The sequence below is a fragment of the Diuraphis noxia genome, unplaced genomic scaffold, assembly GCF_037042655.1.
Source record: "Diuraphis noxia isolate RWA-SAM2 unplaced genomic scaffold, SU_Dnox_SAM2 contig0002, whole genome shotgun sequence".
NCBI classification, from domain to species: Eukaryota; Metazoa; Arthropoda; class Insecta; order Hemiptera; family Aphididae; genus Diuraphis; species Diuraphis noxia.
This window is the reverse complement of record NW_028301712.1, coordinates 75,543,480-75,557,514: the sequence shown is the minus strand read 5'-3', so window position 1 is coordinate 75,557,514 and position 14,035 is coordinate 75,543,480. Positions and strand designations below refer to the sequence as shown.

At 32.5% G+C, this 14,035-nt stretch overlaps 2 protein-coding genes across 3 annotated transcripts; one reads left to right on the top strand and one right to left on the bottom strand.

Annotated features, from left to right (window-relative positions):
• Positions 1 to 1,042: 1,042 nt before the first annotated feature.
• LOC149058920 (uncharacterized) lies at positions 1,043 to 3,794 on the top strand. The gene is made up of 3 exons (XM_089220862.1): positions 1,043 to 2,498; positions 2,564 to 2,817; positions 2,892 to 3,794. Exons 1-3 carry the CDS (start codon positions 1,614 to 1,616, stop codon positions 3,178 to 3,180), a joined length of 1,428 nt encoding a protein of 475 aa, XP_089076988.1. The 5' UTR covers positions 1,043 to 1,613; the 3' UTR covers positions 3,181 to 3,794.
• A 4,591-nt stretch (positions 3,795 to 8,385) lies between these two features.
• Positions 8,386 to 13,101, bottom strand: LOC149058919 (uncharacterized). 2 transcript variants are annotated; one of them, XM_089220977.1, is made up of 8 exons: positions 10,556 to 13,101; positions 10,388 to 10,498; positions 10,008 to 10,318; positions 9,813 to 9,945; positions 9,583 to 9,759; positions 9,419 to 9,523; positions 8,843 to 9,358; positions 8,386 to 8,774 (listed from the first exon to the last, which is right to left on the bottom strand). In XM_089220977.1, exons 1-8 carry the CDS (start codon positions 11,874 to 11,876, stop codon positions 8,707 to 8,709), a joined length of 2,742 nt encoding a protein of 913 aa, XP_089077103.1. In that variant the 5' UTR covers positions 11,877 to 13,101; the 3' UTR covers positions 8,386 to 8,706. The 2 variants fall into 2 exon arrangements, with proteins under 2 accessions (XP_089077103.1, XP_089077102.1); XM_089220976.1 differs by having other exon boundaries at positions 8,836 to 9,358; positions 10,556 to 13,099.
• Positions 13,102 to 14,035: the final 934 nt, after the last annotated feature.

Sequence of the window (14,035 nt, the reverse complement as noted above, 5' to 3'; positions counted from 1 at the left end):
AGATGTAGAATTAAGAGGGTAAAATACCAAATGTGATGGTACCTCTATTATTTTATAGCCTGGAGGTACATTTGGATAAAACTCATGTATTGTATGACACTGTTTACCGTTGACAAATGAACCCATAACTAGGTTTGAATCGATATATATACAGTTTGTTGTGGTAATATTGACTAACGAATCTGATTCGTGATTGACATTAGCAGCATATTTACGATTTTTAAAGCCTAACAACTGCCCTATACTATTTGCCATGGAAAAATCGATAGTTTCGCTACAAAACATTGTACATTTTAATGTATTATTATCTGCTCTCAACTCGAATAAAGTATCAGTGTTATGTAATACACGTTTTATTGCCGTCTCAATTTCCATCAATTCATAAGAGCCAGTAGGTATTGTATAGCTATCGCTATTATTATTATTATTATATATGAAACCAATTTTATTACACTTTTCGTTTACATTAGGAATAGAATTATTCGTTTGAAAACCTAACAGTCCGATTTTTGCATTTTTACTAACTTCTATAGGCGGGAAAAAGTCACATCATAATTCGCTTGAGTTCCCCGTTAAAGTTATAGTGTACATGATAAAAATTTTAAACACAAGTGTCCACAGTTTGTTGTATTATATTTCTGTTGTTTCTCGTAATTATATTCGATACTACAACCGTTGAAATATTTCAGTAATTCTAGCGGAGGGGTTAAGTTTCCGTAGCTATCAAAATATTTAACATGATTTCCGATTTTCTTATACGCTACCCAATGAGTACCTGTACCTTTGTCGATGTCTAAATTAACTATAGCCGACTCTTTATATTTTGGTCGTAAAGGCAACCTGTCTCTAGAAAATACTCCAATGAAATGAGGAATTTTCAACATGTCGACATATTTTATAATCTCATAATCGTACAACGCTCTATCGGGTAACGTGGAAATTAGTTTTTTGATATAGATTTCTTAACTGATCCGCCCTTGTATGGTGCTAGGTATAAACCTTTTCCTTTTACGATTTTATAAGAACCGCCCTTGTGAGCGGTGAAACACGATTGAGCACAGTCCCTATTTTGAAAAAACCCGATTGAGCACGGTCCATATTTTTTAACAACCCGATTGAGCACAGTCAAATAAATGCAACGTTGCCAATTTTTTTGTCCGACTACAACCAGCTAGACTACACGCGTATTTTGAAATACTAGTACTATGAAATGGAAATATTTGTCAATCTGTGTGCTTTACTAGTCGTGGTGATTATTTTCAATCGTGGTTTCCCATATTTTGAAAAGCGGCACGAGTTTAATCGATAAATAATATACGAGTCGTGTAGGAAATTAGGATCGACGTAATCGTAAAATCAAAATAGGTACACTCATGCATTGTCGATTACGCCAATTAAGATTATCTGTACGACTGTAAGATTGGATATTATTTGTTATCTACATAATATAATATAGTCATATAGAAGTGGGCTTTTGTATTGCCAAAATGGCAAAATATAAGTAACTTAGACTCAATATTATCAGGCGTTAGTGGTTAGTGTCGTTCGTCGTTACGCGTTAGTACGTTACACCGTTTTGTTTTAGATAACTTTTTTTATATACATAGAACGCGATGGACATTAGTGAAATAAAAGTTATTTTATCCGAGAGAGGAAAAGAATTAGCCAATGTTGGTGCTTTTAAGTACAGATTTATTGGATTAATTAAAAAAGGCGAGTTATTAAAATGGCGGTGCACAAAAAATAATTGTACAGCTATGATTTATTCTGGGCCAGATAAAAATATCGTTATTAAATCAAGTGGACAACATAATCATGTAGGAAATTCACCTAATAAATTAGAAAGGCAAGTATTACGTGAAAATTGTAAAAGACGTGCTGAAGAGTCACTATCAACTCAACCTTTAAAGTTGATCAGAAGTGAACTTTTAAATAATTTAGAACAATCTTCAATTGTTCATAAAGATTTAAAAACGGTTCGTAAAGCTATGTACGATAGACGAATAAAAGTACTTTCCAAATTGCCTAAGTCACCGGAAGACGTTTTTTTACAGTTGAATTTAATGAAAACTCAAGATGATTTTAAGTTTCGTGGACAACCATTCATACATATTCCCGAAGACAATAGTTTTGTATGTATTACTTGTGATTTCAACCTAAAATTTATGATTAAGCATGATTGTATTGATTTTTTCGCCGATGGTACATTTAATAATGCACCCAAATATTTTGAACAACTATATTCTATTCATGGATATAAAAATGGCTATTATTTGCCATTGGTTTATTTTTTTTTATTTAAAAAATCAAAAGATACATATAAAAAAATGTGGATATTCCTACAAAACGTATGTGTAGAATATACAGGAAGTCAGTTCATATTAAAAAAATTACACGTTGACTTTGAAAAGGCAGCCCACCAAGCCGCGTATGAAGTTTTTGAAAATGTACAATTAATAGCTTGTCGGTTTCATTTAGGACAATCATGGTGGCGAAAAGTAAGAACAAAATAATTTCAAATCAAAAAATTATATATTAATTGTATTCTTAATTATTATTATAGATAAACAGCGATTCTATTCTCAGAATAGCCTATAAAAAAGAAAACGACGAACTAGGAAATTGGCTTAAGAGTTTTTTTGGATTAGCTTTTCTTCCTAGTCATGAAGTAGCCGATGCATTCGTCGAACTCATGAGTGTCTGCCCAAATGATGAAGTCTGCTCAGAATTTAGCGATTATGTTTTCAATAATTATATAGATGATGAATCTTCATTTCCCCCAAATATATGGGCTAAAGAACCTATGTTTGATCCAAGGTAGATCATCCAAAGTCTAATTATTAAATATAAAAAAAATGTCAATTTAATTTCTATGAAATGTTTTTTTTTAGAACAACAAACGCTGTTGAAAGTTTTCATAGAACTTACAATTCACAATTTTATAAGTCTCACCCACACATACACTTGGTAATTATAGTTTTACAAGAAACGCAAGCTGAAACGATGACAAAAATTCGGTCAATTGAAACCGACAGTTATAAAAGTATGAGTTTTATTGAAATGCAAAAAATTAATGCAACTATAATGGCTTACGATGAATATTTAAGAAATAAATGTTCTAAAGATTTACTAAAATATTTATTAAAAGTGGGAAATAAGTATTTAGGGATACCACTTTAAAACGTTGACACATAATACATATTGTATAGCATAATAAAAATATTCAAATTAAATATATAAATTAACTTTAAGACTTTTAACTTTAACTTTTTTTTGTATAGGAGATGAATTATATATATATATTTATAGAACAAATGAACTTTTATTTATTATTTTATTATTAACGTTTTTTTACACACACTTTTATTTAAAAAAAAATTATACTCAATTTATTACATCAATAGGTAAATTAACTTTTAGACTAATCCGTATAGGACTTGAATTATATTATATATATTTATAAAAAAATGAACTATTGTTTATTATATTATGTAATTATTATTTTATTATTAACTTTAAGACTAATCTGTATTGGACATAAATTATGTATATTGTATATATTTGTAAAATAATTTAATTTTATATTTTTATACACTAATTAATAGCTTGATCATTATTATAAAATAATTCCTGTAAAAATTTCAATTTTTTTTTTAAATTTTTATTTTTCTGTGTGAAATGGCAACGTTGTACGTATTTCTATGCTCAATCGTGTTATATTTTGGATTTCTATTGTTTAATTGTATCTATGCTCAATAGGGTAATGAAAAAGGTAAACTGTGCTCAATCGGGTTCCAGCCCTTGTGAGGTGTTAGATATAAACCTTTACCTAAATGAATAGGAGTGCTTTTACCAGAATTTAATTCGTTCACTACTTTTACTATATTGCCGACACCTCCGGTAAGCGCGCCTAATGCTGATAAACCAGCAAAAATAGGTATTAAAGGTAAAACACCACCCTTTTTTGGTATTGGTATAATTCTTGGAGTTTTAGTCTTCTTATTTATAGATTTTTTAGATTTTTTCGCAGATGACAGGCATGTTCTTACTAATTTAGTTATATTATTTTCATTCATTTTATTTTTGATCGAATTTTTAGCAGCCGAAACAATTTGTTTAAATCCGCAACCAGCACCCATCTTACGTTTGACTTTCATGGCTGTAGTAACCAACCAAGACGCCGCTTTTTCCTTAATACCTGTGTTTTTAGATTTAAACACCTCCCACGCCTGATTTTCCAATATTTCGTCCGCTCTATGTCTATCGGCGAGAGAATTACTTTCTTCGTATGCTATATCGTGAGCTCTGGCCAACTCATCAAGACTGTTTATCCCACGTTCTCCACGTGCTAATCTTTCTTTTAATTTGGTTCCAGGGCCAGCAAATCTATAACAAATATATATGTATATATATTTGATTTAGATCGGATTTTAATAATAATAATAATAATATATCATAATGACTTACCTATAACCAGGTAAATGTAATTCCACGGGTAAATGATTAATAACAGAGTTAATAAGACCAGAGCCCTTATTGTTGTTCCGCTTACGAACGTGAGACATCGTGTGACGCTTTCACTGACAATACATCTGTATTTATAGCTAAAAGTTTAAAAATGCGATTTATCGAACAAGAGAAAAAAATTCGAATTTATAACATTGATACCCCTGATACAATTCAGCTTAGACATGGTATGCTTTTTCCAAATACAATTAGATCGTTAGTGCTTGGGAGCTCGGGATGTGGAAAAACAAATTTGATATATTTTTTACTCGTTGACGAAAACGGGTTACGTTTTGAGAATGTTTATATATACTCTAAAACGCTGGAACAACCAAAATATAAATTACTAAAACGTATAATTGACAGTATTGATGGTATTAACATGTATACATTTTTTGAGAATGATAAAGTGATTCCACCCGAGCAAGTCTTACCAAATTCTATTTTTATCTTGGACGATGTTATAGGCGAACAACAAAACGTAATAAGGGAATACTTTTCTCGAGGTCGTCACAATAAAATAGATATATTTTATCTGGCTCAGAGTTATTCAAAAGTACCTAAACAGTTGATACGTGATAATGCTAATTTATTAGTATTATTCAAACAAGATGAAACCAATTTAAAACATATTTACAACGAACACTGTTCAGGTGATATGTCATATATACAATTTAAACATTTTTGTGTGACGTGCTGGAATCGTGACAGATTCGCATTTGTTGTTGTTTGTAAAGATAGCGAACGTGATAACGGACGTTATAGATTTGGATTTGATACATATGTGGTTATATAAGGCGGTATACAATAATAAATATTATCATTTAAAACTTAATCATGACGGAAGCAACTACTGTATTAGATGAAGTCGTTAAAGCTAAGGAAAGTATAAAACGTAAATATATAGCATTAAAAACCGGTTCATATAATGTTCAGCAATTAATGTCTGAGACATTAAAACCTATTATTGAACCTTTAAGTAAAATATCAAATAAGCCTCAACTCATACCGAATAAAGAAAACATTAATTCGAAAAACTCAATTGACTATCAGCAAGAAATTGAAAATTGGTTTCAGTCTACAGACTTGGATAAAACCTACGGTCCAAAAAAACTTCCAAGCGGTATTATTATTTTGGGTGGAAAAGAAGTAAAATTCCTTGAAAACACTATACTTATTGATGGTGTTGTTTACCCATCAACCTCGGGACTTATTCAGTTATTATTTTTGAAAAATCCATTAATTTATACTGATAACGATTTAGAGGCATATAAATCTATATTGATTCAAACATCGGCACATTTATCATCAGATGGTAAAAAAATAAAAAAGACTGGCTCTAAATATTCATCGGTTATTAATAAATTATTTACCTCGTCTGGTGGTGGATTATCAATGAAATTACAAAAAAATAACTTAGTGTATTGGGATAATCCAAATGAGTTAGTCGATCGATTACGTCTACTTCTCGCGTCCAAAGCAGCTGGTAATACAGGTGTTTCAAACGAAATAATATCGATTTTCGAAGAATTACGTGAAGTCGGTCTTATAAAACGAATACCAAATGTCTAAACGGGAAATCGCTATCGAACTTCACAAGCCAGCAAGGAAAAATTTTAGTAGACGTAGAGTTAACGTTTATGGAAAAAATGATTTGTGGCAAGCTGACTTGGTTGAAATGATTCCATATTCAAAGAAAAATAAAGGTTACAAATACATTCTAACAGTTATTGACTGTTTTACAAAATTTGCGTGGGCTCTACCTCTGAAATCAAAAACTGGTAGAGAAGTCACTAGTGCGATGTCAAAAATATTACTTGGTCGTTCACCAAAACTTTTACAACTCGATAATGGAAAAGAATTTTATAACACCACTTTCAACGCATTGATGACTAAGTATAACATACACAAATATTCTACATTCACCGTTATGAAAGCATGTATTGTAGAACGATTTAATCGTACATTAAAAGAAAAAATGTTTAGAGAGTTTACGGCGCGTGGCTCACACGAATGGATTTCAATTTTACCGTTGCTGCTTAACGAATACAATAATTCACGACATAGAACTATAGGAATGACGCCAATACAAGCAGATTTCGACCCCGCTTCGGTGGTAATAAAACATCGTGAAATTAATAATGAAAAAATTAAATTCAAAGTCGGTGATAACGTTCGTATCAGTACACAAAAAGGCGTGTTTACAAAAGGTTATCTGCCAAACTGGTCTACGGAAATATTCGAGATTATAAAAATAAATAAAACATTACCCGTTACTTATCAATTGCAAGATTATATAGGTAAACCTATATCAGGTTGTTTTTACTCTGATGAAATATGCAAGACCAATTTTCCAAACGAATATTTAATCGAAAAAATGATTCGTAAGAAGGGCGATAAAATGTTTGTAAAATGGTTAGGATTCGATAATACACATAATAGCTGGATAAGTACATACGATGTTAAAAAATAGTGCCAGTAGTTTTATAACTATGAACGTGTTTGGTAGTTCTCAGGCTAGTGATACTAAGAAAATTATTTCCGATATTCAATCAAGTAACAAAACAATCCTAAATGATGTGAAACTTCATCAGAAAGAAATTGATACTTTGAAAAGTAATATTGTTGATCTAAATTTAAAAATACATTCGATGGAAAATAATATACAAACAAGTAATAAGTCTTTATTAAATTGCGAAAATCGTATGTCAGAGCTATTTAACAACTATGCTGCCACCAGCACAGCGATAGGTATCTTCGGAGGAGACTTGAGTCAATTAAAATCTGAAATAAATCGAATAACTGGGATATTTGATGAAAATTCACTACCGAATCATGGGGCATATATTTCAGATTTAAATTCACGTTTGGAGATCATCGAAAGAAAAAATATTAATAAAACTTAATAATATACAATATATAATACAATTATAATAAACAATTAGTTGGTTTTAAATATATGAGATATTGGAATATAATGTCAGTCATGCTGTATACATCAACGTGTTTGGTAGTCCACAGACCTTGTTATAAATACTACAAGTCATTTTTATATATATCTATAATTATGTCGTCGGCTATCGCAGACATGCAATGCGTTCTTGGAGCAGGCAATAAATATTTTATTAAAGAATTATCTATAATCGACACGGAAACATGGGCAACTCAACACTGGATTTTTAAAAATTCAAAAACTATGCAGGACAATAAGAGTCGAAAAACTAACAAGTGGTTGGAACGTAACTATCACAAACTATCTATAGAATATGGTGATATTGAATATGAAGAACTAAGTAGAATATTGAATTCATTAAAGTTCACATGCATTTATGTCAAAGGTGAACAGAAAAAACAACTGCTCACAGAATTTATACCTCATGTCACACTCATCAACATCGAAGACCTTGGATGCCCACGTTTGGACCAAATATGTAATGATGAAACTCTACCTTGTTGTATTTTTCATATGGAATTTAATCCTAAACAATGTACATTTTATAAAGTATTTGCTATAAGGAAATGGTATATAAATAATTCTTAAAAATTATGTTGTATACATTTTATTTAATAAACATAATTATATTTTAACATTGTTTTTTTAATTTATATGTTAACATACATTTACAAGGTTTTTTAATTATACTAATATTGGCTTCCATCTATACCTGAAACAGAAAAACATGATTATAAACATGAAAAAACTTAAATATCTAACAATTATACATTATAAACATGAAAAAACTTAAATATCTAACAATTATACATTATAAACATGAAAAAACTTAAATATCTATCAATTATACATTATAAACATGAAAAAACTTAAATATCTGTCAATTATACATTATAAACATGAAAAACTAAAAGTTTATACCCTAATCTAACTTAAAAACATACTGTTACACAGTATTTACAATAATTTCAATTTTATGTGTTGCGTTTACAAAAATAAATACATGAAATATACTATTCTAACTTAAAACTAATAAAACATATATATATTATTTACAATAATTTCAATTTTATGTGATGCGTTTACAAAAATATATACATTAATCTATCTCAAGTATAATTATATAACATGATAATATTTACAATATATATAACAAACTATATATTAATATTTACAATAAAACTAATTAACAGAAAAAAAAATATACAATATATAAAATCAGGTTATGTAATGTAGAAGGCCTCTCATTAATCCTTTCTCTTCCTCGTTCCAGCCCCCTCCATCTTCCTCAAGTTCTGACCATATGTCATCTTCTCTGTAAAATTAAGAGAAAATGTTAGTAAAATAATTTAAATATATATTTTATAATAACTTGCTCTATACTATAGTGTCCATGTGCTAGTGTATTTATTTTATCTTCTAACACCACCCTCTTGTCATCGTAGCTGTTATATGTTAATTTTTTAGTCTTTATCGTCATGAGCTGATGATTGAATGACCGTATTGAAACATTCTCTGTATATAATTCCACTCCTTCTTCATCAAACAGACACTTTCTATGATCCTCAAGAGTCATGTGGTTTTTAACCACATGACCTCTTATCCCCTTCGCTTTGATCTTTTCACCACCAACTTTATCCTTATCGTTCTTATCTCTCACCGCATCCTCTTCTCCTGCATATACATTAAAAGCGTAGGACTTTGCCCTCAACGCACAAAACTCTGTAATAGCATTAGCATCCACCTCATCGGAAAAGAACCCCGGGATCTTCTTTCTTTCCGCCACATAACACGGATGGTCACTGGGCAGGTTAGCGGTGTCCATCCGGTCCAACAAGTTATGGTTGGCCGCCAAGTCTGCATAAAAGTCATCAGTATAGACATGGTAAATCAGTGAATCTGAAAAAGAATGATATTAATATATTATATACATGAGTATAGTTTTAATATAATATTTACCTGTATCAGTATACATTAGTTTAATCCTGTCTCCATAATGCCTCTGTATAACATCATAATGGTACTCATACATCATTGTTTTTGAAATATCTAGTACAGCGAATCCTGTAAAAAATAAATGTGTTAATAAATGTATTATTGTATATTATATAAAATATATTTACCAATATATATAGGCTTGTCAAATTTAATAATTTTATTTTCAAGCGCTACGGCGTTAAGATTCTCATTATAAGTAATACAGTGTTTAAACGTACTCTTATTAATGAGTTTCTGTAATCTCCTCTCACACGACACCAACTCCATCTTCATCTCTTTCCTTTTAGACTGCATTGTTTTACCTGTAAAAATAAAATATTAATAAAAATATAATAAATAGTATAAAGTAACATACCAAATACAGCATTGTTCATCAGCTTAAAAAAGTCTTTCTCAAAATCGTTCTTAGCCTTCTTCCTCATCTCGGTGTTCAACTCTATATATTTAGCCAGCCAATCTGACTGGTTAAACTGAATAACTCTGTGCACCTATAAAAAATAAGAGAAATGTTAAAAATCTGTTTAAAACCATATAAAATACAAATATTTACTTTTTCAACTATCAAACCATTCTTAATGGCCTGCTGTAAGTTCCTATAATGTATGATGTAATTCTCCTTTTTCTCAAATGTCGCCATCAACTTCCTAACCTTCGAGCCTCGAGGCACGCTGTTTTGCGGGAGGAAAGGCAGGTCGTTATGTCCGTTATGCAAGTGTCTTGGGTACGACACGTCCACCTCATACACTCGTCCTATGGGGGAGGTGTCATCCAAATCGTTCAATCCATTCAATGTAGGTTCAACCCAGTTGAACCCACCGTACGGCATGTACTGCGACATAGCCCATCCGTACAAGTTGTTACCTATAAAATTTAAAAAATATTATTAAGTAAGAAAAAAAATTAACAAGTTTTGAAAAAAAATATACTCACAGTCCTGATATATTATCCACGATTTCTCCTTCGTTTCGTCATACCCCGGGGTCTTTACATTGTTCGCCGTCGCATATCGCTTGCTCGCCTGTACCAATCCTCCACGTATACCTATAACAAATATATAAGATTATTATATATTAATTTTTAAAAAAATAATATACTAACCATTCTCAAACATTAATAACATGTCGTACTCTGACAACAACTCCAACTTTTTCTTTGTAAACTTAAGCATCGCATCGAAACTTAAGCCTGGGGCGGTGAAATAATGGGCGGCGTCCAGGTTATACGCCCTCATGCACACGTCGCGGAAGTTCTCGAAAACGTCTGCCAACAACAACACGTCGATTTTAAGATATAGATCGCTGTACTTCCCTAACGTCGTACAGCCGAAGTGGTCCCAGACCTCCTTCACGTGGTCAAACTCCTTCTCCTTAATCCCAGTCTCCGTCAATGTACTGTAAAAATCCCTCTTACTCGGTAGTCTTGTCTCCTCCAGCCGCTCCCAACTATCCGTGTACTCGTACGGGTACACCCCCTTACGAGTCACGAGCGGCATATCTCCGGCGACAAAATGTTTGGCTGTCTCACGGAAGTTCTCATGTTCGGGTGTAACTAAATTTTCAGCCAGGGACGATAAACTCGACGCCATAAATCGGAACGTGTCGATAAACCGAACAGTGAAGGTACTACTTATATATTTCGAGAAAGATATATATTTCTCCTCACTGTTCGGTATAACGTTGATAGTCTGTGTATCATACCCAAGTTCCGTTACTATTAAATGGGCGTCATAGTTGGAAAGGTTATGGAAAAAAACGGGGACAAATTTAGGCTGTTGTAACTCTAAGTTACACCTAGAGCACAAGGTCTGCCTAAATTTGCCCGTCAGATGATCGTGATCTCTAACCTTATCGCCCCCGGCTAAACTACATTTGCATAAGTTACACTCTATACACTCTTGGTGTGTTTTTTCTTCACCCTCAGTCATTTTTATCGGAATATTCGTCTTCATCAGATTTTCGATTTTCAGGGCCACATCAACAATCGACTCCATAAAATGTTTCGCCACGTCTAAACGACTTAATAAAACTCTACACCCGTTTTCAGTCTTGGATTCAATTACCAGAACGTTTGAACCGTTATACATCATACTCGATATTTTATAAGCATCGGTTTCGAGAAATGTGGTACGCTTGTACTTTTGCGGCGTGTCTAATATAAAAGATAGTACGTTACCCATAAGCGAGAATATCCGTCTTAGAAAATCTGTACTTATTTTCACATAACGTGATGATGTTAATAAAAGAACAACTATTTGAAGTTGTTCTGTTGGATCGATACCGACAATTATAAATTTTCTAGCCGTAAAGTCCAACGTGTAGCATGTAGACTCGATGAGTTCAGCCGGAGGTGATGGTGGCACATATGTAAAAGCCTTCTTCTCGTTGTATAAGGTAGCGTTGTCGGCGATTGAACCAGCCATGTTTTTAAAAATGATTTTAAAAATAATAAAATAATAAACACTTAAAATTTTATAAAACACTTGGAAAATAATAAACACTAAAGACTTGAAAAAAACTATAAGTTCAGAACGAATTATGAAGACTGTGAAAACACGGAGAGGAGAATTACAATTGTGTACGACTGAGAACAGACTGAATGAATGGCGGCTCTTGTAGAGCTAAGACGGGTGTGGATGAGTCCATTAATTGGTAGGAGATATAATATTAAGCTATCTAAGAGTCTAACGTGTAAGTGATTAAGGTATTTTTTAGTATATATTGGTTATTAATGTGATATTCACTAATATATATTAATTTGTTGTTGTTGTCGCGTATATCTATGAGTCCATCGTATAAGCGATTAAGATATTTTTTAGTACTAGTGACATTTGCTTATAATAATAATATATATAATGTTATAAACAGATTGGTAATTATTATGTTATTCACTAATATATATTAATTTGTTGTTGTTGTTAAGTATAGTATCTAAAGGACGAGAGTCTGTAATTGAAAACTGATAAAATATATATAGCTCACATAACGGATCGTAAGGTAGTGGGAAGGTGGAGGATAATATATAAAATATGTATCGGTCACGTGATGAGTAGATGGGTTCAGGTGGAGGGGTAAATATACAAAATATGTATCAGTCATGTGATACCGGTTGAGGGAGGGGTAAATATACGTCAGGTGGTGGCGGCGGTGATGGGATGCGGGGTGTGGGATGTGGGGTGGGGTAACATCGCATACGTGTGTGACGAGGAGGGCCAGCAAAGGCGGGTTGAGGGAGGGGTAAATATACGTCACACACGTATGCGATAGGTGGCGGCGGCGGTGATGGTATGCGGGATGTGGGATGTGGGGCAGCAAAGGCGGGTTGAGGGAGGGGTAAATATACGTCACACACGTATGCGATAGGTGGCGGCGGCGGTGATGGTATGCGGGATGTGGGATGTGGGGCAGCGGGGCAGCGGGGCAGCAAGGATCAGCAAGGATCAGCGGGGCAGCAAGGATCAGCAAGGATCAGCGGGGCAGCAAGGATCAGCAAGAATCAGCGGGGCAGCAAGGATCAGCAAGGATCAGCGGGGCAGCAAGGATCAGCAAGGATCAGCGGGGCAGCAAGGATCAGCGGGGCAGCAAGGATCAGCAAGGATCAGCGGGGTAGCAAGGATCAGCGGGGCAGCAAGGATCAGCAAGGATCAGCGGGGCAACAAGGATCAGCAAGGATCAGCGGGGCAACAAGGATCAGCAAGGATCAGCCTTCTGAACATACCAAATCATACTACTATTTTGTTTACATTTTCAGCGTTAAGTGTGACTTAAGTCACCAGGATTTGATGAAAAATGTTATCTAATTGGCACTAATGGCACTACTTTACCAATTTTCTTAATAATTGGTAAAAAAAGTTTTAAAACACAAATACATGTATGTTAAATATTTATCTTTGATAAGATAACTTTTTTTTTTTGAACCAGAAAAAGAATAATTTTAATCTAAAGTAGATAATAAATATATTTTTTAAATGTATGTGACATTTTAAACTCTAAAATATTTTATCAATTTATTAGATAGGCAGACATCATATTGTTAAAGGATTCATTTGAAAATTAAAACCAGATAACGTAGTTTACAGCGATCGAAGATGATGGAAATAGTTGTTGCGTAATAAAAAAGTATAAAATAAAACTTGCAAAAAACATATGAAATGATATGCTGTTATGACGTGTTTAGTGTTTGTAAAAAAAGTTGTTCGCACGAACCCACGAACCATATTTTACGGAATTATTGCTACAATCGTATGAAATATATTTATTTACAAAAACAAAATGTACAATGGATATTACAGTTGTGCCTTAGGTTTCACACGAACGTAAATAAAACATAGTTGAATTAATTTTTTTATACACATCACAATATTTTGATGGAGCAGCTTACCAGGTAAAATCTAAAATATTTTTGATTACTGCTCTTTGAAATATATTATAATTAAATAAATGTTCATATAGTTATAACCACGGTATTGTGCAAAAAACCATAATTATGGTACATACGATTGTCGAAGCATTACAATTTTATTATAATACAATAAAATTACAAATTGATTGTCGTTGGATTAATTGTTTATAGTTTATACCA

Coding starts and splice junctions, on each gene's coding strand:
- LOC149058920 (XM_089220862.1), top strand. CDS start 1,614: ATGGACATTAGTGAAATAAAAGTTATTTTATCCGAGAGAGGAAAAGAA. Junction 2,499..2,563: donor GACAATCATGGTGGCGAAAA/GTAAGAACAAAA, acceptor TTATTATTATAG/ATAAACAGCGATTCTATTCT. Junction 2,818..2,891: donor GAACCTATGTTTGATCCAAG/GTAGATCATCCA, acceptor GTTTTTTTTTAG/AACAACAAACGCTGTTGAAA.
- LOC149058919 (XM_089220976.1), bottom strand. CDS start 11,876: ATGGCTGGTTCAATCGCCGACAACGCTACCTTATACAACGAGAAGAAG. Junction 10,319..10,387: donor GTGGATAATATATCAGGACT/GTGAGTATATTT, acceptor TAAATTTTATAG/GTAACAACTTGTACGGATGG. Junction 9,760..9,812: donor GATGAACAATGCTGTATTTG/GTATGTTACTTT, acceptor TTATTTTTACAG/GTAAAACAATGCAGTCTAAA.